At 41.0% G+C, this 25473-nt stretch overlaps 1 protein-coding gene across 1 annotated transcript in view; it reads left to right on the top strand.

Annotated features, from left to right (window-relative positions):
- LOC124605103 (hemocytin) overlaps nucleotides 1-25473 on the top strand; it is a 569639-nt gene that overhangs the window by 45833 nt on the left and 498333 nt on the right. Inside the window, exons 3-5 of the mRNA XM_047136554.1 lie at nucleotides 7176-7230; nucleotides 12555-12682; nucleotides 17007-17169. Coding sequence (XP_046992510.1) covers nucleotides 7176-7230; nucleotides 12555-12682; nucleotides 17007-17169 — 346 coding nt within the window. The remainder of the gene's footprint in view (nucleotides 1-7175; nucleotides 7231-12554; nucleotides 12683-17006; nucleotides 17170-25473) is intronic.

Here is a 25473-nt window from a genome sequence, read left to right on the forward strand (position 1 = left end):
GTTCACAGAAGTCTATGGCATTCCAAGTCATTGGGAGGGTAGAAGGTAGCCAGTCACAGTAAATTGATAGCAGTGGCATCACATTTTTCAAAAATTTAATTTCACAACTATTGATCCATAACATTGTATTTAGGGTTCTTATGTCTACAAAACTAAAAGTGAGTTTTAGAATTAATGACCAGTGAAATGTTGTGTGGAGTTGAGTTTAAAATAATCTTGTTTGTTGACATCCTAGACTCTGTGTTATCTGATAGCTGAAATTGGTGATGACAAAAAATATTCAATTAGGGTCGCGTATTTCAGTTTCTGTTGATTCCGACACTCATGTTAGCCGTGTATCCATGAGTCTTCATAAAGAGTTGTTTTAGGCTTGGCAGTTGTTTGAGATACTCTGATGAACACTCACCATTCGATATGCAGATAACAAAGTCAGACTGCATTCAGACTAAAGACAATGCAACTGTCAAAATTCTATTAGCAAATTCTCAAAGTATTTGTAAGAAAGTTCCAAAATTTACTGCATTTCAGGAAAGTTCTCATCCTGAAGATATTCTTGAGACCAGGAACTGGCTGAAACCCAAAGTAGAAAGCTCTGAGGTATTTAGCGAGTCATAAAACGTATATCAGAAAGACAGATTAGATGCCCTATGAGGGGATTACTCATTGCAGTTGAAAAAAGTATTATCTCCCTTGAGATAGAAACTGAGTGTGACAGTAAAGTTATCTGGTCACATATAACAGGTGTAGGTGAAACCAAGTGAATTGTTGGATGTTTGCACAGGCCACTGATTCCGCTGTGACAGTTCTAGAGTTATTCAAAGAAAGTCTACAGTCAGTAGCATGTAAATACCCAGATCATGCAATACTACTTGGAGGCAACTTATCGAGTAGCGAATGGGCTCTCTATGGATTCATTGCAGGGTGTACGGACAGACAGTTCTTGTGAAGTACTTTTGAACACATTTTCTGAAACTGTCTTTGAGCAGCTAGTTCTGAAGCCTACATGCAATGGAAATATCTTTGACACTGGAGCTACAAACAGGCTGGACATTATCAGTTACATCAGTATAGTGATAGGGATTAGTGATCATGATGTCATCATAGCAACTGCGGCTACTAAAGTTAATAAATCTGACAAAAAGGCTAGAAGAGTGTTTTTGCTAGGAAGAGCAGATAAAAAGTTGTTAGAATCTCACATAGACAATGAACTGATATCAATTTGTTACAGAATGATGTACATGGAGGAATTATATGATGGTCATAGAGGAATTATGGACAAAGTTTAAACAGACTGTAAATCATGATCTGGACAAGTATGTGTCAGTGGAAAAGACCCATCATGGTTGAACAACAAAACTTGCATAAGGGTGAGGAAGAAAAGTCGGTTGCACTCTTAGTTCAGGAGTGCATAGATTAGTAGAGATATGTGTCTCTGTGAAAAGATCCATGCATGAAGCATACAACAACTACCACTGTCATAACTTAGCAAAAGATCTGGCTGAGAACCCGAGAAAATTCTGGTCTATTGTAAAATCACTAAGCATTGGTGTGGCAATAGAAGATAGCAAAAGGAAAGCTGAAGTTTTAAATTTTGTGTTTAATAAATTATTCATGCAGGACAATCATACAAACATACTGTCCTTTTGACCATTGCAGACAGTCCTCTATAGACAATGTAGTAATAAGCATTTTTAGCATAGAGAAACAACTGAAAGAGTTGGAAATATATAAATTGCCAGGTCCAGATGGAATTCCATTTCAGTTTACAAAGAGTACTCTATGGCATATGCCCCATTTGGACCAATATTCTTAACATCAGTTTGCTGCAGAGTTCTTGAACATATTCTGAGTCAGAATGTAATAAAATATCCTAGAGACTTAAAAACTTATGCTCACGAATCAGCACAGTTTTAGAAACCATTGTTCATGTGAAACTCAGCTTTCTCTTTTCTCATGTGATATACTGCCAACTGTGGATGAAGGGCAACAGGCATATTCAATAATTCTAGATTTCCAAAAAGCATTTGGCACAGTGCCCCACAGCAGAGTTTTAATGAAAGTACAAGTATATGTAGCAGATTCCCAGATATTTGAGTGGCTTGAAAGCTTCTCAAGTAATAGAATCCTATATGTTGTCCTTGACGGTGAGTGTTCATCAGGGAAGTGTAATAGGACTTCTATTATATGCTATATATATAAATGGTCTGAGCAGCAATGTGTGGTTGTTTGCTGATGATGCCGTGGTGCATGAGAAGATGTCAAAGTTGAGTGGCTGTAGGAAGATATAAAATGACTTAGACAAAATTTCTAGTTGATGTGATGAATCGTAGTTAGCTCTAAATGTAGAGAAATGTGAGTTAATGTGAATGAGTAGGAAAAACAAACCCATAATATTCAGATACAGCATTAGTAGTCTCACTATTGACACAGCCACATTGTTTAAATATCTGTACATAACATTACAAAGTGATATGAAATGGAACAAGCAGTGAGGATTGAGCTGGGAAAGGTGAATAGTTGACTTCAGTGTACAGGGAGAATTTTAGGGAAGTCTGGTTCATCTGTAAAGGAGACCACATACCAAGCGCTAGTGTGATCCACTCTCAAGTACTGCTCGAGTGCTTGGATTAAAGGATGACATTGAAGCAATTCAGATTTGTTACTAATAGGTTCAATCGACACACAGGTACTACTGAAGTGTGTCGGGAACTCAAATGGGAATCCCTAGATGGAGACGACATTCTTCTCAAGGAACATTATTGAGAAAACTTAGAGAACCGGCATTTGAAGCAGACTGCAGAATGATTCTGCTGCTGCCAACGTGCATTTTGTGTAAGAAACACAAAAATAAGATAGGAGAAATTAGGGGTATATGGTGGCATATGGACAGTCTCTTTTCCTTGCTCTATTTGTGAATGGAACAGGAAAGGAAATGACTAGTAGTGATACAGTGTACACTACACCACACACTGTACAGTGACTTTCAGAGTATGTATATTGGCGGTAGGTGTAGACTTAGATGTAGGTAGTAACTGCCATGGGCATTCACAGATATTTTTCTGTTGACAGGGGGGATAAAAAACTCTAAAATTGCCAATTCTTGTATGTCAGTTTCGAGACATATCATATCCTAAGAGTTACTTTTAATAGGTAACAAAAAAAACTTTTTATATGCAAGAGGATTGTTGGTTATCCTGCAGGCAGCGCCAGCTTCCTCCCATAACCCCACTATACTATCTCTTTTCCTCTGCATCCCATGCCTCCTTACACCTACCACACACCCCACTAGATTGCTGGGCACATCAAGCACTGTTTCAGTTGAGCCTTAGACACTGGCCATGTGTGTGCTGGTTGTGCTTGTGTGAATATGTGTGTATTTTCTGCTCTGAGTGAAGAACTTTGTACCAAATCTCAAATATTTTAGCAGTCTTTTTTCATTGTGTCCATCTGTGACAGTGCCTCCTCCATGTGGAGAGTAATAATCCATCCTTTCCATATTGTTGTTGTTACATCCAGTATTTTCCATTCTTTAAATAAAATGCTCTACTCCAAGCTCCAGGGGGAGCAAGTACCCCCCTTGCTCACGTTTTGGGTGTTCATGGGAATCACATGTTCTGTGTGGGCAATAAAATTAGGAGAAACAGTAGTTACAATTTTCTTTGCTTGTATTTTACAATTGTATTACATGTATCATGATTATACGGATTTAAACATGTTATGGAAATAGTTTTGTTTATGCACAAAGCAGTTACACAAAAACAGACTAATTTTTAACAATTGTTGTTGTTGTTGTTGTCTTCAGTCCTGAGACTGGTTTGATGTAGCTCTCCATGCTACTCCATCCTGTGCAAGCTTCTTCTTCTCCCAGTACCTACTGCAACCTACATCCTTCTGAATCTGCTTAGTGTATTCATCTTTTGGTCTCCCTCTACGATTTTTACCCTCCACACTGCCCTCCAATACTAAATTGGTGATCCCATGATGCCTCAGAACATGTCCTACCAACCGATCCCTTCTTCTAGTCAAGTTGTGCCACAAACTTCTCTTCTCCCCAATCCTATTCAATACTTCCTCATTAGTTATGTGATCTACCCATCTAAACTTCAGCATTCTTCTGTAGCACCACATTTCGAAAGCTTCTATTCTCTTCTTGTCCAAACTATTTATCATCCATGTTTCACTTCCATACACTCCATACAAATACTTTCAGAAACGACTTCCTGACACTTAGATCTATACTCGATGTTAACAAATTTCTCTTCTTCAGAAATGCTTTCCTTGCCATTGCCAGTCTACATTTTATATCCTCTCTACTCCGACCATCATCAGTTATTTTGCTCCCCAAATAGCAAAACTCCTTTACTACTTTAAGTGTCTCATTCCCTAATCTAATTCCCTCAGCATCACCCGACTTAATTCGACTACATTCCATTATCCTCATTTTGCTTTTGTTGATGTTTATCTTATATCCTCCTTCCAAGACACTGTCCATTCCGTACAACTGCTCTTCCAGGTCCTTTGCTGTCTCTGGCAGAATTACAATGTCATCGTGTGAACCTCAAAGTTTTTATTTCTTCTCCATGGATTTTAATACCTACTCCGAATTTTTCTTTTGTTTCCTTCACTGCTTGCTCAATGTACAGATTGAATAACATCTGGGAGAGGCTACAACCTTGTCTCACTCCCTTCCCAACCACTGCTTCCCTTTGATGTCCCTCGACTCTTATAACTGCCATCTGGTTTCTGTACAAATTGTAAATAGCTTTTCGCTCCCTGTATTTTACCCCTGCCACCTTCAGAATTTGAAATAGAGTATTCCAGTCAACATTGTCAAAAGCTTTCTCTAAGTCTACAAATGCTGAGAAATTGATATTTTTACTCTGGTAAGTGCCCAGCATCTGAATACGCAGATGGGATCCTCTTTCCAGTACATCCTGCTGTCTCACAGTCCTTCTGGTCTAAGCCTCCACTAACCTGTTTCCCTGCCTCACCTGGCCTTTTTCCTTCCTTCTTCTGTCCACACCACTCCTTCCCTGTTGAGATTATACACTGTGCCTTCTCCTACCACTCAATCCCCCTGCCCCTCCCCATGTTGGCATTCTCTCTCTCTCTCTCTCTCTCTCTCTCTCTCTCTCTCTCTCTCTCTCTCTCCCTCTCTCCCTCTCCCCCTCCCTCCCTGCTCCCCCATCCCCCACTTCCCCCTTGTCCACCTCCTCCCTTTGTCTCATTCACAGATAACCAATAGTCAGTCTTGCTGTAGCTGCAGATGTACATGCCCCTTTGTGTGTGTGTGTGTGTGTGTGTGTGTGTGTGTGTGTGTGTGCACGTGCGCTTGTGTGTGTTTGTATGTAGTTTGTGTTTGTGAATGTTTATACTTTTGCTAGAGAATGAGCAAGAGCTTGAAAGCTAGTGTGAATATTTCATCTTCTGTGTGTTTCTATGTATCATGCAATAGGCAGTTGTAGGTGATTGGTTTTGTTTTCTTTATTTTACTTAGCAAAGTGGGGAGGTGCTGAGTCATCTTTCGAAAGACCTGCCTCAAACTACCCAGCTACCCCTTCCTCAACTCATGCTTCCTTTCCTAACCCTCCCATGCAAAGTGCAAAAAATGGAGCAATCAGAGCTTCACTGATAAGTGGTGGCTCAATTCTGTCACTGGAAAGGTTTACTCTAGTTGTGTTTCTCTCTACCTTTTTTTCACAGTGTCTGAAAGTTATGTCTTAAATGTAGTTGTCCAGTATAGATGGATGTGATGAATATGTGAAGGGTATTAATGACTGTGTGTGGGTCATTTATTTATTGTGGAGAAAGGGAGTGGATGAAACTTGAGGCAGTGTACAGCCTACTTCTTTCATAAAATAAAAGTAGCTACTGAGTGTGATGTTACGATGTGATGATGTTACTATGTGGCTACCGTCATATGCCATTTCATTAAATGAGATCTGGTTATAAGTTTTGGAATACTATAAAGGATGGTCAGTCTGCTTATCAGGAACTCAATGCTGCCACCTGAAAATACCAGTCAAATTGTTATAATACCTGTTTTTATGTTACCTGGGATTAGCCACGCTGGGTTGTGTTGAAAATGTCATCTGTGGAGGTTTTGGTAGAAAAAGGCTGTTGAATCCTTACATCACTGTTTCACATTTACACTTTGGTGTACTACATTTTTCACACTTAAAGGAAGTGAATCTATTGCAATTACCTTATCAAGTGCAATGACCATTTTTTTTGTACCCTTATGATTCTGACACATCTGATACTTGCATTGCAAAACATTACCTTTTATTTGTAGTAGAGCATACGATTCCTCTGTTCTGAGCTTGAAAACCTTAGGGATGGTTTTAGATCCTTCATTACATACTTTATTATTCCTTCACAGTGGTCTTAACAAATGGCACATTTCACCTCCCTGTCTTCTTCAGAGATTCTGTTCCGAGCCTTCTTCCTTTACTACTTTTAATTACTCTCTTATTTGCATTTCTTTTGTGTGGCTAATGTTTGTCATTTAACATACATTTTCTTTCTTTTCATAAAGGCTGTTATTTCCACCCTCTAGTTCATGTTAACTCTTACTGTTACCTTTCATTTTAAAATTGTCAGTTTTCAGCTGGACGACAGGACTCTCTCCCCCCAGCCCCCTCCTCCCATCCCCCCCACCACCATCTCTTCAGCTCTCATCTTTGATCTACAAAGTGCTTGCAACTCGGGAATGTAAGCCCAACTGTTAAAGACAATTGTCGTGTCTGAATTTTACCTCCTTCTCTCAATTGATCTTTGGTTTAGAATGCCTTCCCATATCCTTCACATGTAGAAATTTAATGTGTGTGTCTTATTTCCTACATAAATTTTCTGAAATTTTTAAAGATGGTTCAAGTTTTGTTATTGTGTTTCTGTCATCTTTACTTTTTTTCTGATTTTAATAATTGGTGTGCTTCACTTCTGTGTCAAATGTGCTATACTGTGTGTGTGTGTGTGTGTGTGTGTGTGTGTGTGTGTGTGTGTGTTCATAGAGAACAGTAAAGCTGATTACAATATAACTGTTTCTTTTTATGTTCAGTATTGTTAAAGTGCATTTGAAAAAGAAATTTTATGGTCTTCAGCTGCTGTCAAGATATTCTGTAAAGCGTCATATTTATGACCATTTTTGACATATCTTATCTCTTTTTTTTCAGACTGTGTAGGGGCACCAAAAATCATGAATGCCCGCTTAAGCTGCAGAATTGGCAGGTAAATGACAACTCTCTACTGTGTCTCTGATTCATTATCCTAACTGCTTTTGGCTTTAGAGGTTGGTACAAAAGAATTGGGAATTTAGAAGAAAAATAAAAAATGAATGAATCGACGGATGGATATCATGGTCTGGAACTGTGTTGCACACAATTTATGTAGACAGCTATACTGTAACAAATATACACGGTTTCTATGTATCTTGTGTTAAAAGAAGAATGCCAACACACCATTCTAAAAGTGTTCACACACTTGTGAAGATAGGCTAGGTCAATGAAATAGTAACAGTGGAATCACTAAGAAGAAAATTATTATGTAAGGCACATTTTGAACAAAAAATTGTTTCTTTGGATGATAAGGGAACTTTAAAGGAAAGAAATGTTTTATGAAGTTTACACATGATTGAAAATTGGGGGCATATCAGTAGAGGCAAGAAGTTTCTAGGAAAGACAGACACACTTTTACTGAAAGCAGCCTTTATTACTAGTGACAGTCAATTAATAATTTTTTTAAGAGAAAATGCAGCATGCTGATCAAATGGCACTGGAGAACAAATGATACATTATATCTACATCAAAAAAGTTTTTCATCACCTCGGTTTGGAGATTTCCAGAACCTGTACAGAAAATTGGTATAAGAATCAACATAAACATCATATCTGCCCTTTTTATTGCTCATGAAAATCACAAATTGCATGTTGTACCATCATACAGCAAGACCCACAGAGGTGGTGGTCCAGAATGCTCTACACACTGGTACCTCTAATACCCAGTAGCACGTCCTCTTGCATTGATGCATACCAGTATTCATGGCATACTATCCATAAGTTAATCAAGGCAGATTGTCCCACTCCTCAACAGCGATTCGGCGTAGATCCCTCAGAGTTGTTGGTGGGTCACATCGTCCATAAACAGCCCTTTCCAATCTATCCCAGTCATGTTCGATAGGGTTCATGTCTGGAGAACATGCTGGCAACTCTAGTCGAGCGATGTCATTATCCTGACGGACGTCATTCACAAGATGTGCACAGTGGGGGTGGGAATTTTCGTCCATGAAGATGAATGCCTCACCAATATGCTGCCGATATGGTTGCGCTATTGATTGGAGGTTGGCATTCAAATATCGTACAGCTGTTACGGCGCTTTCCATTACCATCATTGGCGTATGCTGGCGCCACATAATGCCAGCCAAAACAGCATGGAACCTCCACCTTGCTGCACTCACTGGGCAGTGTGTCTAAGGCTTTCAGCCTGACCAGGTTGCCTCCAAACGTGTCTACGACAATTATCTGGTTGAAGGCATATGCAACACTCATCGGTGAAGAGAACATGATGCCTATCCTCCATTCAGCATGTTGTTGGGCCCCTCTGTACCGTGCTGCATGGTGTCGTGGTTGCAAAGATGGATTCGTCGGGAGTGAAGTTGCACATCATGCAGCCTATTGAGCACAGTTTGAGTTGTAATGTGACATACTGTGGCTGCACAAAAAACATTATTCAACATGGTGGCATTGCTGTCAGGGTTCCTCCAAGCCATAATCCTTAGAAAGCGATCATCCACTGCAGTAGTAGCCCTTGGGTGGCCTGAGTGGGGCATGTCATTGGCAATTCCTGTCTTTCAGGATCTCCTCCATGTCCGAACAACATCGCTTTGGTTCCCTCCGAGACGCCTGGACACTGCCCTTGTTGAGAGCCCTTCCTGGCACAAGGTAACAATGCGGACATGATCAAACCGCGGTATTGACCGTCTTGGCATGGTTGAACTACACACAACACGAGCCGTGTACCTCCTTCCTGGTGGAATGACTGGAACTGATCAGCTGTCGGACCCCCTCCGTCTAATAGGCCCTGATGATGCATGGTTGTTTACATCTTTGGGTGGGTTTAGTGACATCTCTGAACAATCAAAAGGACTGTGTCTGTGATACAATATCCACATTCAACGTCTATCTTTAGGAGTTCTGGGAATCGGGGTGATGCAAAACTTTTGTGATGTGTGTATATAGGGCACTCAGAAAGTTTCATTTTGAGGACATTGGTGCAGGATACATGCAACATAGTGCGACTCTGACACACACAAGCACTGATATGTAGACAAAGGATTATTGTGGCATTCATGTCTTTCTGACATTTGTGCAGTAAATGCAGAAACATGAACTGTAGTGATGTTATTACCAAATGTTTCAATACAGGATCAATGTGCTGTTATTCTTTTCTTGGCTGTCGAAGGACAAACACCAGCAGACATCCCTTGGAGAATCAAGAATGTTTGTGGGGCAGCATGTCTCTTGAAAACCACCATTGTGGGATGGTATGCCAAGTTGCATGTGGCAAGGGGTGCTGCTGCTTCATGATAACGCATGTCCCCATATTGCAAATGTTGTAATGCAGAAGTTATGCCAACTCAAGTGGGAGACACTTGAGCACCCATCCTATAGTCTGTCTTGAAAGGTTGATGAGTCCTATCGGACAGGCAACTACTTCTTCACACAGCAGGACAAAGTGTTTTACCAAATGGGTATCTCCAACCAGGTGTGTTGGTGCTATAATTACCTCATTGCTCATGGCGATTTTGCCTGACTGGCATACTTGTTCTGGACTGCACGATTGTCAAACAGAAACTTTTTGATTGCCTCTTATAGGTAAAAAACTGATAGGAAGTGCAAAGTGCAAAAGCTTCAAATTTTAGACAGGACATCACAAATATTTTGTATGTTTTATTGTATCATACTTCCGTGTGGCAATTTCATTCAACAACCTAAATCCATTGGGATATTTCCATGTTAGAGTCTATGTAGACAGCAGCAATGCAGTTGTGGTGATATTTGTATTTGATGGTGAGGCACATAAACATTTTGCAGCCTGGCATAATGAAAGGATTGGGGTGTACGAGGGGTGTTCGAAAAGTCCGTGCAAAAATAAAAACTACTTACATGTTTGGGGTAAACCTTTTTTATTTTTTGACATAGTTTTATTTTAGACTTATATACTTCATCCAACACTGTTCTAATTTGTTGATCCCTTCCAAATAATAGGAATTATCCAAGTCTGCAAAATAGCTATTAGTTGCTGCAGTCACTTTCTCATTTGAATATAATCTTTGTCCCGCCAGCCATTTCTTCAAATTGGGGAACAAATAGTAGTCCGAAGGAGCCAAGTCTGGAGAATAGGGGGGATGTGAAACAAGTTGGAATCCTACTTCCAATAATTATCCAATAATCCAATAATTATCCATGTTTGGAAAATAGCTATTAGTTGCTGCAGTCACCTCCTTGTTCGAATAAAATCTTTGTCCCACCAGCCATTTCTTCAAATTGGAGAACAAATAGTAGTCCGAAGGGGCCAAATCTGGAGAATAGGGGGGATGTGAAACGTGTTGGAATCCTATTTCTAATAATTTTGTGACCACAACTGCTGAGGTGTGTGCTGGTGCATTGTCGTGATGGAAAAGGACTTTTTTGTGTCCAGTCGCCGGCATTTTTCTTGCAGCTTGGTTTTCAAACAGTCCAATAATGATGAATAATATGCACCTGTAATAGTTTTAGCCTTTTCCAGATAGTCAATGAGGATTATCCCTTGTGAATCCCAAAAGACAGTCACAATAACCTTTCTGGCCGAAGGAATGGTTGGGTTGGGTTGTTTGGGGGAGGAGACCAAACAGCGAGGTCATCGGTCTCATCGGATTAGGGAAGGACGGGGAAGGAAGTCAGCTATGCCCTTCCAAAGGAACCATCCCAGCATTTGCCTGGAGCGATTTAGGGAAATCATGGAAAACCTAAATCAGGAAGGAATGGTCTTCGCATTTTTGGTGCAGAGTCTCCCTTGGTAACACATTGTTCAGATTGTTCCTTGGTCTCAGGAGTATAGTAATGTATCCATGTTTCATTCACTTTGACAAAACGATGCTTAAAGTCCTGCGGATTCTTCATGAACAGCTGCAAACCATCCTTCCAACATTTCACACGATTCTGTTTTTGGTCAAGCGTGAGCAATTGCGAAACCCATCTTGCAGATAGCTTTCTCATGTCCAAATGTTTATGCAAAATATTATGTACCCATTCATTCAAGATGCCCACAGCACTAGCAATCTCATGCACCTTAACTCTTCTGTCATCTGTCACCATATCATGGATTTTATCAATGATCTCTGGAGTCATAACCTCCACAGGATGTCCAGAGCCTTCAGCATCACTTGTGTCCATATGGCCACTCCGAAAATTTTGAAACCACTCATAAACTGTTCTAATCGAAGGTGCAGAGTCACTGTAATCTTTATCAAGCTTCTCTTTAGTCTCCTGAGGCGTTTTGCCTTTGATAAAGTAATGTTTAATCACCGCATAAAATTCTTTTTTGTCCATTTCTTGACAATCACTCGACTTCCTTGATTCACACTAATGCCAAACACAAAGAAATAGACCAATATGGCTGAAACTTGGTGTGCAGTCTTTCCAAAGATGCTACTAACTAAACATGACCTCAATATGCGCCGGTGGTACCATCTCTTGGACTTTGCACGGAGTTTTCAAACGCCCCTCGTATAAGACTAGGAGAGCAAGAATCTTTTTACCTGCTCCACACATTGCTCCTGCTTAATATGCTCCTTTGCTTTGGAGGTATTTTTTAAAGGGTTTCCATCTGTAAGCTGGAGGGCATTGTGCCCTTTGGTGGCAGCAGAGTGGATTTTTGTTTATCTAATTTTGCTTTCTTTTCAGTTTAGGCAGAATCAAACAATGGAATGAGTAGTGTCATGTGATACAATGAAACATACAATATTATGGAAAGGAAAGTTGCTACTCACCATATAACGGAACTGCTGAGTTGCAGATAGGCACAACAAAAAGACTCTCGCAAATAAGTTTTCAACCAACAAGGCATTTGTCGAATATTGATGACACACACATGCACACACACACACACACACACACACACACACACACACACACACACACACACACACAGACACACACTCCCATGTGTGGCTTCAGCTGCCAGACTCTGTGGTCATTTATGCAAGAATTGTGTTTGCGTGAGTGTGTGTCTGTGTGTGTGTGCCTGTCATCTGTTTTGGACAAAGGCCTTGTTGGCTGAAAGCTTGTTTGTGGTTATGCCTATCTGCGACTCAGCATCTTCACTATATGATGAGTAGCAACTTTCCTTTTCCTAATATTTTTACATTCCATCTTGGATTTTCAATTGTTTTATAAAACACACAAAATATCTGTGATCTTTTTATCAATTTGGTGCTTACATGATTAGGTTTTATGCATATTTCTCAATATTCTGGAGTATTGTACATGTGATGAACAAAATCTGTTTTTTATTTAGTGGATGCAGGGCAAACTGCTACCGAGAATACCAGTTTCCCAGTGGGCAGACACAGTTGTTCCTTACTTGTGTGGATGGAAAGTGGCAAGTAGAGAATACTGAATGGGAAACAGTACCCAACTGTGAGCGTAAGTACATACGTCAATATTTCAGTTCCTGTCTGTGCTTTTTGCATTTGTGACAGTACTCCATTTCATTGTTCATTGTATATGTTACAATTGCATTTGGTAAGGTAATAATTTGAAGAAGTGCAGTGAGTAGTGCAAATGACATAAATTCATAAGAGTGTTCTCTATGAATGCCATTATAACAAGGAAGAACTACCTGTATCTCACTAAACTCATTATACTGAAGTACACAAAAATAAAGCTTAAGTATAGTGTGCATGCGTAATCTGCTTAGAAAGTGAACACTTCTGTGGGCTAAGTAAATGTTTCAATTGCTTTCAACATGTATTTCAAGTTTCCCTCCAACAAATATTTTTCTTGCATACTGTGTTTGTTTCTCACCCTGTAAAATCATGTCATGCCACTTAAAACATGGTTCTGTGGATATAGTTACAATTATGGATAAATTTTACTCTTTTCAGTATTTACAGTTTTTTGGAGGAAACATGTACAGTAGAGTACTAACCCACTTTTTTTGAACAATTTCCTAATTATTCTTATATAAACCAAGAAATAAAAAAGCGGGAGCAGATGATGGATGAGGTCTTGTTTATGAACGGTCATAAAAACAGAATTATATCAGACATAACAATGTACATGAAAACATTAAAAACTAGCAGTATCAGAGAATAAAAGAAAGTGAACTGGTAAAATGTGTGTGTAAACAGAAAAACTTAAAAAGCAGAATGATGATTTTTAGCTTATGTGAAAAACTTAGGTACACTGTTGGAATCTATTGGAAGAGAAGACAGTGTAATTGGTGGCAAGGTGACAGGTTTGAGTCCATATCTGGCACACTGTTTTAATGTGCCAGAAAATTTTCAATGTAATGTTGTTCTTGGGGAATATATATTGAAATGATTTTGGATGAACTGAACATGATTGTTGTTTACCTGGCCCATCAATCATTAAAGAGGAGATATAAAATTCCATATGAAACTTGAAAGACAACAAAGCTGCTGTTGCAGACAAAATCCTGTCAGTGATAATGAAATTTATAGATGAACGAGACATTGCAATATATTTAATATTATATGTGAAATGAATTGCTAACCCCAACAATGGTTTGATCCGTTTGAGGAAAGGCGTCGTTCCACCAGGCTGTATATTAAAATTATACTTTATTAAGCTATACTAGTTTTGAGTGTGGCTCATTTTTAAGTGCATCTATTGCAGATGTGGGTACAGTAATAATATTTCTGAAAATTAAATATTGAAGTATATGTAAGAAACATGAAAGAGCTACAAGTGACATCACACTTTTACTGTAGACAAAATGAAGTACAAATGTATAATAGTCATAGTGCTTATTAATAACTGTACCATAAAAATATATATATATATATATATATATATATATATATATATATATATATATATATATTTATTTCTGTTCTATATAGATTATGAAAAAGCTTTTAATTGGATACAGTATCAGAAACTAAAACTAAACTAAAAACTTGACATAGATGAAAAGGACACCTTTTGTATCAAACCAAACAGTGAAGGTAAAATCAGGTAATGATGTATACAACTGAATACAAACCAAGCAAGGACTAAGAAGCACTTTTTCAAGTTTCTTTTGAAGACGCATAACTAGAAGTTACGGTAAATAGAAACTGGATCAACAAAATCAATTGTGATGATTATGAAGTCCTGATCGCTTGCATTATACATATAATTTCCAATAGCTGGTAAATGCAGTAGGAGAATGCAGTAAATCAGTGGACCTTAAAATCAAAATCAAATCTACTAAATCCATTATCATTTAAAAAACTTACTTAAAAATTGTGACATAACATTTAATGCACTGCCCTTGGAAACAGCCAGTATGTTTTACTTTCAAGGCACATGATTTTACAGAGAATTCTTACATGTGGGTACAAATTCTTTCCATAGCAGCAGTAAATAATAGGAACTCATCATATAAATAAGAAACTTAATCTGCACTCCTGGGAGACTATATTTTTGCACAGTATTGATGATTATAATTAGTTGTTTTGTATACAGTAAAATAATCTCTCTCTCCCTAATTTCTGCGTGTTGCCTGCTGCTACTATGCTTTAATATGCACAAAACTGAATAATAGTTGGATTCTCACCAATGTAGGCAATGCAAATATGATTAAAATTTGTGTCTATTGCTTCAATCAATTAAAAAATAAGAGTGCACTTCTTGATTTGCTTCTGCCACAGCAAGAGAGATCAATCTTCACCTTTTGTAGTCACACTTGAAAATCCCTCATCAGCAGAGATATAATTTATGAGCCCCTAATTAACTGCAAAAAATATGAAACAAAAAATAATAAATGTATAGTGCTATCCCTAACTCAAAACTAAACAGACTGCATTATGTCACGCCGAGAGGAGATGTGTGATATGGCAGTGTCAGATGCACAGAGAGAATAAGGCTATGTAAGAGAGCATTATTGAGGACTGTTGTTCATAATTCGAAACTAGTTCCAAAATGAGAAGCATTGTTACTGATAGCTTGTGTTGTGGAAGTAATATCTGTGGGAGCTCCTGCATTCTTATTAAGAATCCACTGAAATAGGAAGCTGGAATCTATTTTTCTTTTCCTCTCTCTCTCTACTTTCTGACTACTCTCTTTGTCTCTATCCATCACCAATGCCCTCTCTATTATCTCTCTCTCTCTCTCTCTCTCTCTCTCTCTCTCTCTCTGCCCCACTCATCTTCCCATCCTTTTCTTTATCGCTCTCCTCTCCTCTGCATTCCTTCCTTCTCTTCCTTCCTTTGTATTTCACCCTCCCTTACTCTTCCTCCACTTCCTTTTACCTCCTTATTGCTCCCCTCCTCATCCCTCTCTTTCTCCCACTCTCTCCCTCTTCCCCTCTCCTTCTCCCTCCTCTTTCCAATTTGTAGCAGTAACAGTGAACATACTAAGGACAGTCTCACAATATGTAAGTTCACTTATGGAATTCGTTATTAAAGATCAGCCATAATGTAAAAATTTAGAAATGTAACGCTAGGAACAAGAATGGCTTCCACTATTCACAACATAACCTTTTTGTATTGTTTCATTTGTATGTTAGGCTGGTGCCAGACTTCAGTCTACTGCCAGGCTACTGGAAAATGCAGTCAGTCTTCAAAGACTCCTTGCAGATAGTTTTCATCCATTTCAAAATAAGACTGCAGTCCGTGGTACCTAGTAGGACTCACAGGGGCTATTGAATGTATAAGGGGAAGGGTGACATGAATGGCCACAAGTTTGTTGGACTCACAGAAGAGCTACAAGAAAGAAAGAAAAAAAAAGGAAAAAAAATGAATTGGCAGATTCTTCCAAGTAGTTGAAAATTATGCTGTGAAATTCTACTTGTAAAATTTCAAGAGCCAGTATTACATGAAGGATGTATAGATATTCATGTGTTGTAGTAACTGTTGTGACTAATAAAGTTTTTTGTAACTGACATTGTACCATAATTACAGCCATTACTCCTGCATTCCACATGTGATTGGAATGGTCAGAACCCCCACTATGCGGTATTATGCTGAGTACCTTTTGCCATGCCTTTCACAGTGGTATGTAAAGTACGTGTATGGATGTGGAAGGGAGCAAAATAGGTATTCATATAAACATTGTGGATTAAAGGTACTGCAGTGAAAGCAGGTGTAAAAGTAAAATTGATATCATTTTTGCTTATACTCCTTAGATGAATTTCTGGATGTTCCCAATTGCTAAATTTAAGAGTGGATTAAGATTAATATGAGACTCAGTCATTTAACTAACCAACATTAGGCAATATATTACATGAGTATTTGAAAACAAACTGAATTTGATTCATGTAACTTGTATACCTATATAATCAAACTATAATTAAACAAATGCGGCTGACATCACTATACTTCTTGAGCCCATATTGCCCAATAATTCTTTAAAATATTATTTTCCTTAGTTTTACATCCATTGCATCATAATGTTATAGATTTAAGTGTATGTTGGTGTCTAATGTTGTTACTTGTTATCTCCCATTTCTCAAAAACATACACAGCTCTGCAGTATTAGTCAATAATTTTGTATCCCTGTGCCATTATCTTACTTAAGGGTTGATGTAGTGTGTAATAGGTCAACTTGATAACAGTGTGAAAGCTATATGAACTATAAGTTAGTTGAATTTATGATTTTAATACAAGCTTATAATGTAATGAATAATCAAATATTTCCTTGTACTGTGGATCATTTTTTTTATGAAATCAAATCTAGGAAGTAACTGTTGTGACTAGTAAAGTTTTATGTAACTGACATTTCCATTGTACCATAATTACAGCCATCTGCCTACCAGCCTGTCAACACAATGGCATATGTGTATCACCTGGCAAGTGCAACTGCTCTGAGGGGTACACAGGCCCAAGGTGTCAGTTTGAGAAAAAGCCATGCCTCAACCAACCACCTAGAGCAGCCAATTCACGAAGGGTCTGCATTGGTGGAAAGTGAGTAACACTGTTTATATTTGCTGGCCTTATCAGTTTAGACTCGTATCTGTTTAGAACGTTTATTATGTTTGCAGCAGATATTATTAGTTTGCCAGTGGCCCCTTCTGAATTATTGTTGTGAGTTTTATTCAGTATAAGTCCTTTGCTTCATTTAAAGTTTAGACCGTATTTAATTTTTATTACTGGAGCCATTGTGTATTTCTTTTTCTAATGTTAATTGTAATTTTTAGTTTAACTCATAATTTCTGTATTGCTTCTATTTAAAAACCCTTTGTTATTGTTGTTGCAATAGTAACAAAAACAAATCCCTCTGCATAAGAAGAGAGCTAACTCTAAAATGACTTCTTAACAAATTGGTTCAATTTTTGGCATAATTTTAAGCTTTCACTCATTTTCTTCTTCAAGTGCCTCATTGTTAATCCCTGTATTTCTGGACTACAATAATTACATTCAATCAATATGTATATTACATACACTTAGGTGACAAAAGTCATGGGTTAGCAATACGCACATATACAGTTGATGGTAATATCATGTGTACCAGGTATAAAAGGTCAGTGCATTGGCAGAGCTCTCATTTCTACTCTGGTGAGTCATGTGAAAAGATCTCTGATGTGATTATGGTCGCACAATGGCAATTAACAGACTTTGAACATGGTATGATAATTGGAGCTTGTTGCATGGGACATTCCATATTGGAAATCATTAAGGAATTCAATATTCTGAGATCCTACAGTGTCAAGAGTATGCCAAGAATACCAAATTTCAGGCATTACTTCTCTCCAAGGACAACACAGTGGCCAATGGCCTTCACTTAATGATTGAGAGCAGTGCCGTTTGCATAGAGCTGTCAATGCTAACAGACAAGCAGTGCTGTGTGAAATAACCGCAGAAATCAATGTAGGATGCACAAGGAACATATCTGTTAGGACAGTGTGGTGAAATTTAGTGTTAATGGGGTTATGACATCAGACAGCCTACACGAGTGCCTTTGCTAACAGCACAGTATCACCTGCAGTGCCTTTCTTGGGCTCTTGACTATATCAGTTGGTCTCTAGGTGACTGGAAAATGGTGACCCGATTGGATGAATCCCAATTTCAAATGGTAAGATCTGATGATAGGTTTGAAATGTGGCACAGACCCCATGAAGCCTTTGGGGTGGTGGGTGGATAATAATATTGAATTTGCTTGTTCATCGCTGTCTTTTACAAGAACCTGAAAACTACTTTTATGGTCAGCCAGAAAGCGATGGAGAACGTACTGACAATAATTTCCAGTCTGCAAGTCCATTTTCTTCTTGTGCTGACTGAAAGAAAATGTTTCTACTCTCTATTTAGTCAGCAGGATCAGGAACTATGTTTCTAAATAAAAGTTTTGAGCTCTAACTGAAAATCCCTGAGAGACACTATGAGAAGTTCAGAGGCGACCTCAATGGTAAGTTCCAATTAAAATGATTTTCCACCCTGACTTCTAATCATCAAAGTTAATTGCTCACCACAAAAATGGAAAATAACTTGCTATGCTTTTGTCAACATTGTTGGGGAATACAAACAGTTACTTCAGTGAAATCTAAATGATCCAGGACAGTGTACAGTCCTTGGAAGCCCACTTCCTACTCTTACTGAATGTGCTAATAGTAACAGTGTGGCTGTGACGTCATCTGAGGCAGAGCATAAGCCGGTGTATGACTGATGCAGACTGATTGATAGTTGGTTGGAAAGTGTGTGTCTCCACTGCCTCTCTGGCCATATTTGTATGTGGGTGTAGCAGACAGATGAACGAAACATCTGCTACCAACCATTCTATGCCTAGGTAGTAGCATCTAAATGGCTGCTTTCCTGGACACTTGTAATTTAATAACTCTTTTGTGAATCAAGGTACAATCTTTGTAATTTTTATAGTTACTGAGAATGCTTCAGCTCAACTGCATGTAAACTTTGCCGGCTAGAATTTTTAGAATGGAACCGACAGTATAACATGACCTCTGAACTACTACTTTAAGAGTCCTTGTATTGATTTTTATGTACACTAAAGTCTTGAAACTTGGTATATCTTTATTATTCAAAGGATAATCAAGTGCTGTCATTAGAAGTTTCTATCGTTAATACAAATGATACTTAATCTATTAAGGATGTTTTTTTCTGAGTTTAGTTTTTAGTAAATTACTTGAAAACTATTACAGGTAGCTTAATGGAGTCACACTAATGTTCTTACCTCAAACTGAGGCTACATACAAGTAATATTTAGCACCTTCAATCTTTTGTAAAAACGCTGATTTTGAGCAAAATGTTGTTCCAATAAAGCTGAGACTTGTAACAGGTGGTTGTGACGTACATTTGCACATTCTGAACAATTTTTGGCTTTCTAGCTTTATCATTTACTGCCACTTTTTTTCTTATAACAATGTTTTTAGTGAAACATATTCATCTAATTATTCTGAGATTTAACAATTTTAACATTTTTGTGGCGGCGTTCGTAGCGACAAACAATTCGCTGTAGAAACGGCTTACGAAGTCACCGCCACACTTTTAATAGCGGGCCGACCGGTCCGCTGGAACAGTGAACAGAAAGATGAAAACCCAAACACTCTGATTAAATAAAAGTCGGTACTTATTTTTATTAATGAAGATACAGAAACACAGTAGTGAACTCCGTGTCTACAGAGATCTGTCTAGTTCGAGTCGGAGCGGCTAGGTCAGCGTCGGCTGACGACAAACAACTCTGCTGCGATGAACACACAACTGACTAGCAAGTACACAATTCAGTGGCGAGTATACAACTGAGCGGCGAATACAGAACTGTCCTAGCGCTCGCGACTCCAGCGCTTAAGAAACCAGAAGCCAGCGGTGGCGCGACTTGCGGCGATTTCCTGTCTCACTGGCGCTGCTTATGCGGACGGCGTCCGGACTTTGATGCTGCCAACCTTTTTGGCAGCAGGCTCAGGTGGCATTACTGGCTAGGATATAACACTCCTCCCCCCCAAATCGCCGCACCGTCGTTGAATAATGACGTGGCGAGCGTCGACGGCGGGGTAGTGGTCTGGCCGCAGGGGTAGCGGACGAGACCGGGGCGGAGACTGTTGTCAGTGGCAGTCCCCGGTCCGCACCCCAGCATTGGCTGCGCGGGGCCTCGGGAAACACCGACTGAAAACCGAGGTCAGGGTGCACGCCTGTGACCACGGGCGCAGCTTCTGGTACTGGACGCGACGGGGCGTCGGGACCCACGAAGAGAGGCAGCGTCTCCTGACGCTGCGTCGACGGCTGCTGAGTGGGCGCCGGACAAGGCGCTGCGGTGTCAGACTCCTTGGGGGTGCCCAAGGAAAGCGGCTGCAGGACAGGCTGCACAGCCACCGCTTGGGAAGGCGGCCCGGCTGAGGGGTCGACGTCCCTCAGCTCCGAAGGCGGTGGCGACTGAAGAGGGACCGCAGGCGCCGGAGCGACCACCTGGGGCGCTCCCGGATGAAGCTGCGCGGGAGGTATCAACGGGACGGGCTGTCGGCGTGGTAGCGGCGACGGCTGCTGCTGCTGCCCTGGGGGTGGCAGCGAAGTCGGAAGGCGCGGCTGGAACCCGCCGCGGACCAAATCTGTGGACAAAGAACGAGCGGCAGAATCCGGGCGGCCAGCGCGGCGCAACTGGTTCTGATGCCTCCTGTGCACCCCAGTAGCACCTTGAATAGTATAAAAACCGCGACCCTGGACACTTATCACGGTACCACGTTCCCAACTATGGCAACCGTGATAAACTCTGAAAAAAACGGCGTCGTTGCGCGGAAAATGCGTGCGATGCTCAGAAGCGGTGGGTCGATCCGGGGGTGCAACAACCGTAGTAGGGTGCGATGACGACGGCCGTGGAGAAGCTCCGCAGGTGAAGGGCCGTCGCGTGGCGTGGTCTGGTACGACGACAGGAACATGATGAGGGCCTGCTGACGAGAGTGCGTAGCACGAAGGCGGTCCATATGATCCTTGAATGTGCGTACAAAACGTTCCGCTGCACCATTCGATTGAGGGTGGAACGGCGGAGTAAGAACATGGCGAATGCCATTGGCAGAACAAAAACTTTCAAATTCAGCAGAGGTAAATTGTGGACCATTGTCAGACACTAAAACTTCTGGAAGACCCTCAATACAAAAAATTGAAGTCAACGCCTGTATAGTTTGTGCAGACGTTGTAGACTGCATGGGCACAACAAACAGAAAATTACTAAATGCATCTATCACGATGAGCCAACGAGAATTCCAATATGGACCAGCGAAATGAATATGTACTCGCTGCCAGGGACCGGCAGGGTGTGCCCACTCAAAATAGCGTTGAGACGGAGCAGCTTGGTGTTCGGCACACGTCGAATAATCTGTAGACATCTGCGTAATCTGCTTATCAATGCCGATCCATGTACAATGACGGCGGGCAAGCTGCTTGGTGCGGACCACTTCCCAATGACCTTGATGCAACAAGTCGAGGACCTTGGATTGGAGCACTTGGGGAACCACTACACGAAGCTGGTCATTCTCGGTGCGTAACAGCAAAACTCCGTGCGAAACAGACAACAGATGACGTTGCGGATAATAGCGACGAACCACAGGATCCGATATGTTCTTTGCCTTGGACGGCCAACCACGTTGAACAAAACGTAATAGTAAACTCAGATGAGGATCCGTAGCTGTCTCACGTGCCACCTGACGATAATCAATCGGAAAATCCCGGAGGGATTGATGCTCATCGGCGTCAATCTGATGGCAAGAGTCGTCAGAGGAATCGAAGACATCATCCGCAGCAATCGGCAATCTAGAAAGCGCGTCAGCGTTTGCATGCTGAGCTGTAGGGCGATACAGTATCTCATACTGGTATTGTGATAACAAAAGAGCCCAACGTTATAGTCTCTGAGCTGTCCGCTGAGGAACTGGTTTAGACGGATGAAACAGTGACGTCAGGGGCTTGTGATCTGTTACTAAATAGAATGGTCTACCATAGAGGTAGTGATGGAATTTTGTGACACCGAACACAATAGCCAACGCTTCCTTGTCCAATTGGCTATAATTACACTGAGCTTTGTTTAGCAATTTAGATGCGAACGCAATAGGACGTTCGGTGTTACCGACTCGGTGAGACAACACAGCACCGAGGCCGAAAGAAGAGGCATCACAAGCTAACACCAGAGGCTTGTTAGGGTCGTAATGGACCAGACAACGATCATTCAATAAAGCCTCTTTAAGCTGCTGAAAGGCTGATTGGCAATCAGCTGACCACACAAACGGAACATTCTTATGGCGGAGACGATGCAACGGTGCAGCAATCTGTGATGCATTCGGTATAAGCCTAATATAATATGTCAATTTGCCAAGAACCGCTTGCAATTCATGCAGATTGCGAGGGGCGGGCAAATCACGAATAGCTGCTAAATGTGACTGGGAGGGATGAATGCCTTGAGCATTAATAACATGTCCCAGATACTCCATCTCCGTAAGGAAAAATGAACATTTATCGATGTTGCAACGTAGACCTGCCTGAGACAACACTGTAAACAAACACTCCAAATTACGGAAATGTTCAGCAGGCGTCCGACCGGACACAACAATATCGTCTAAATAGTTGCAACACGATGGCACATTAGCCAGAAGTTGTGACAAAAAACGCTGAAAAACAGCTGGAGCTGACGCACAACCAAAAGGCAAACGCGGAAAACGGAACAACCCCAACGACGTGTTTATGACAAAATACTGTTGTGATTGCTCGTCGAGGGGCAACTGCAAATATGCTTCACAGAGATCAATTTTGGAAAAGAAACGAGCTTCCCCTAACTTATCCATCAGCTCGTCCGGTCTAGGCAAGGGAAAAGAATCAATGACAGTTTGAGGATTAACTGTCGACTTAAAATCAGCACACAAACGTAACTTGCCAGACGGTTTCTTTATAATAACTAAGGGAGAAGCCCACTGGCTCGCTGAAATGGGTTGAATAACACCGTTGTTTTGCCAACGACGAAGTTCATCTGCTACAGGTGCCCGGAAGGCGTGAGGCACTGGACGAGCACGAAAAAATCGAGGCTGAGCATTATCTTTTAACGTAATATGAGCGGCAAAGTTCGCAGCACAACCTAGTTCGTCTTTAAATATGTCACTGTATTGTTTACACAAATCGGTTATGCTGTCTTGAGGAACAACAACAGAATTAATTTGCAACACATTGTCTTGGATAAACAGGCCAAACAAGTCAAAACAGTCTAATCCGAAAATGTTTACACTGTCTGTAGTGCGGAGCACTGTGAATGAAACTGTTTTTGTATTGCCACGGAATGTGGCTGGCACGCTACATACACCTAACACAGGAATTTGTTCTCCACTATAAGTAGCCAAAGAATGTTTTGCCGCTGAAAGTTTAGGGCGGCCGATAGCCGCATACGTAGCACTATTTATGAGAGTCACAGACGCACCAGTGTCTAATTGAAAAGTGAAGGTCTTATCCTGGATGCGTAGCTTCACAAATAGTTTATTACACTGTCTCTGGATCAGTGCAGTGGAGGCGGAAGACACAAAATCAGCGCGTTTAGCGCGTGTTCGCTGCTTACGACAACTCGTGGGTTGGGCGGGTGGAACAACAACTCCCGCTTCACTTGCAGTCTGTACATTACTTTTTACAGCGTTTGAATTACGCTTGGGTCGCATAGCAGAGGGCTGGGTGGGTGGCTTATTGCGAACAAGTTTATTACCCACACGAACCGTGGAAGAGTCTTTAAACGCGACCTTCTGGGCGGGCTGGCTTTGAAGAACATGAATATCAATGGGCTGGGCAGCACTAGAATTGTTCTTGCGTTTACGCAAACAAACAGTCTGGATGTGTCCTTTCCTTTGACAAAAGTGACAAACCGCGTTTCTTAACGGGCAACGTTCACGAGGATGAGCAAGAACACACTTAGGGCAAGACTTAACTCTATCATTTTGCACACGCGGCTGACGAATGTGTTTAACATGACGAGGCCGGCTAGTGTTTACAGTCTGACTCTCCCGGTGGGGCCGGGGGCGTGACATAACTTGCTTAGCACAGGCAATTTGAGAAATACATGGCTGATCAAACTCACACTCAGCATAGTCAAAAGTATCTTGGGCTTCAATGATGTTCATCACAGTCTCTAATGACGGGTCAGGCAACTTTAAGATAGCAGCACGAATACGAGAATCTGCAATGTTTTGAGTAATAGCGTCTCGTAACATGACATCACTGTAGGAAGCTCCACACACACAATTAAATCGGCACTGATGGGTGAGGCCCCGTAAATCTGTTAACCACTGTTTATTAGATTGATGTGGCAGTTTCTTTAATCTGAAGAACTTGAATCTGGCTGCTGCCACATGAACTCGCGACTCGAAATATTCAGCAAGCTTGTTAACAACAACGTCATAGTCTACAGCTTCTGGCTTGGATTCCGGGAACAACTTACAAAGTAGTCGATAGACTTCCACGCCTGCAGTGGAAATTAAATAAAGCTGCCGCTCAGTACCCGTGATTTTGTAGACTGTCATGTGTGCCTGCAACTGCGCGAAATATTCTCGCCATTCTTCTCTTGATGCATCAAAAGCACGGAAAGGTGGTGCTGCCTGTGCTTGTTCCTTTTGTGTTGGAGGATTAGCCGCTTGTTTGGCGATCGCTTCCACCAGACTTTGTATTTGCTGACTCTGTAACAAGATCAACTGTTGTAATTCGGCAGACATAGTGAACACAAATTAAACCAGCCCCCAAAATTTTTTCTCTATAATTAGTATAACCAGAAACAAGTTGAACCAGCCCTGCACACGAGTTCAGAAGCGCTCGTCGCCAGTTTTGTGGCGGCGTTCGTAGCGACAAAAAATTCGCTGTAGAAACGGCTTACGAAGTCACCGCCACACTTTTAATAGGGGGCGACCGGTCCGCTGGAACAGTGAACAGAAAGATGAAAACCCAAACACTCTGATTAAATAAATGTCGGTACTTATCTTTATTAACGAAGATACAGAAACACAGTAGTGAACTCCGTGTCTACAGAGATCTGTCTAGTTCGAGTCGGAGCGGCTAGGTCAGCGTCGGCTGACGACAAACAACAACTCTGCTGCGATGAACACACAACTGACTAGCAAGTACACAATTCGGTGGCGAGTATTCAACTGAGCGGCGAATACAGAACTGTCCTAGCGCTCGCGACTCCAGCGCTTAAGAGACCAGAAGCCAGCGGTGGCGCGCGCAGACTTGCGGCGATTTCCTGTCTCGCTGGCGCTGCTTATGCGGACGGCGTCCGGACTTTGATGCTGCCAACCTTTTTGGCAGTGGGCTCGG

The sequence above is a fragment of the Schistocerca americana genome, chromosome 3 (genome assembly GCF_021461395.2).
Source record: "Schistocerca americana isolate TAMUIC-IGC-003095 chromosome 3, iqSchAmer2.1, whole genome shotgun sequence".
In the NCBI taxonomy this organism is placed as follows: domain Eukaryota; kingdom Metazoa; phylum Arthropoda; class Insecta; order Orthoptera; family Acrididae; genus Schistocerca; species Schistocerca americana.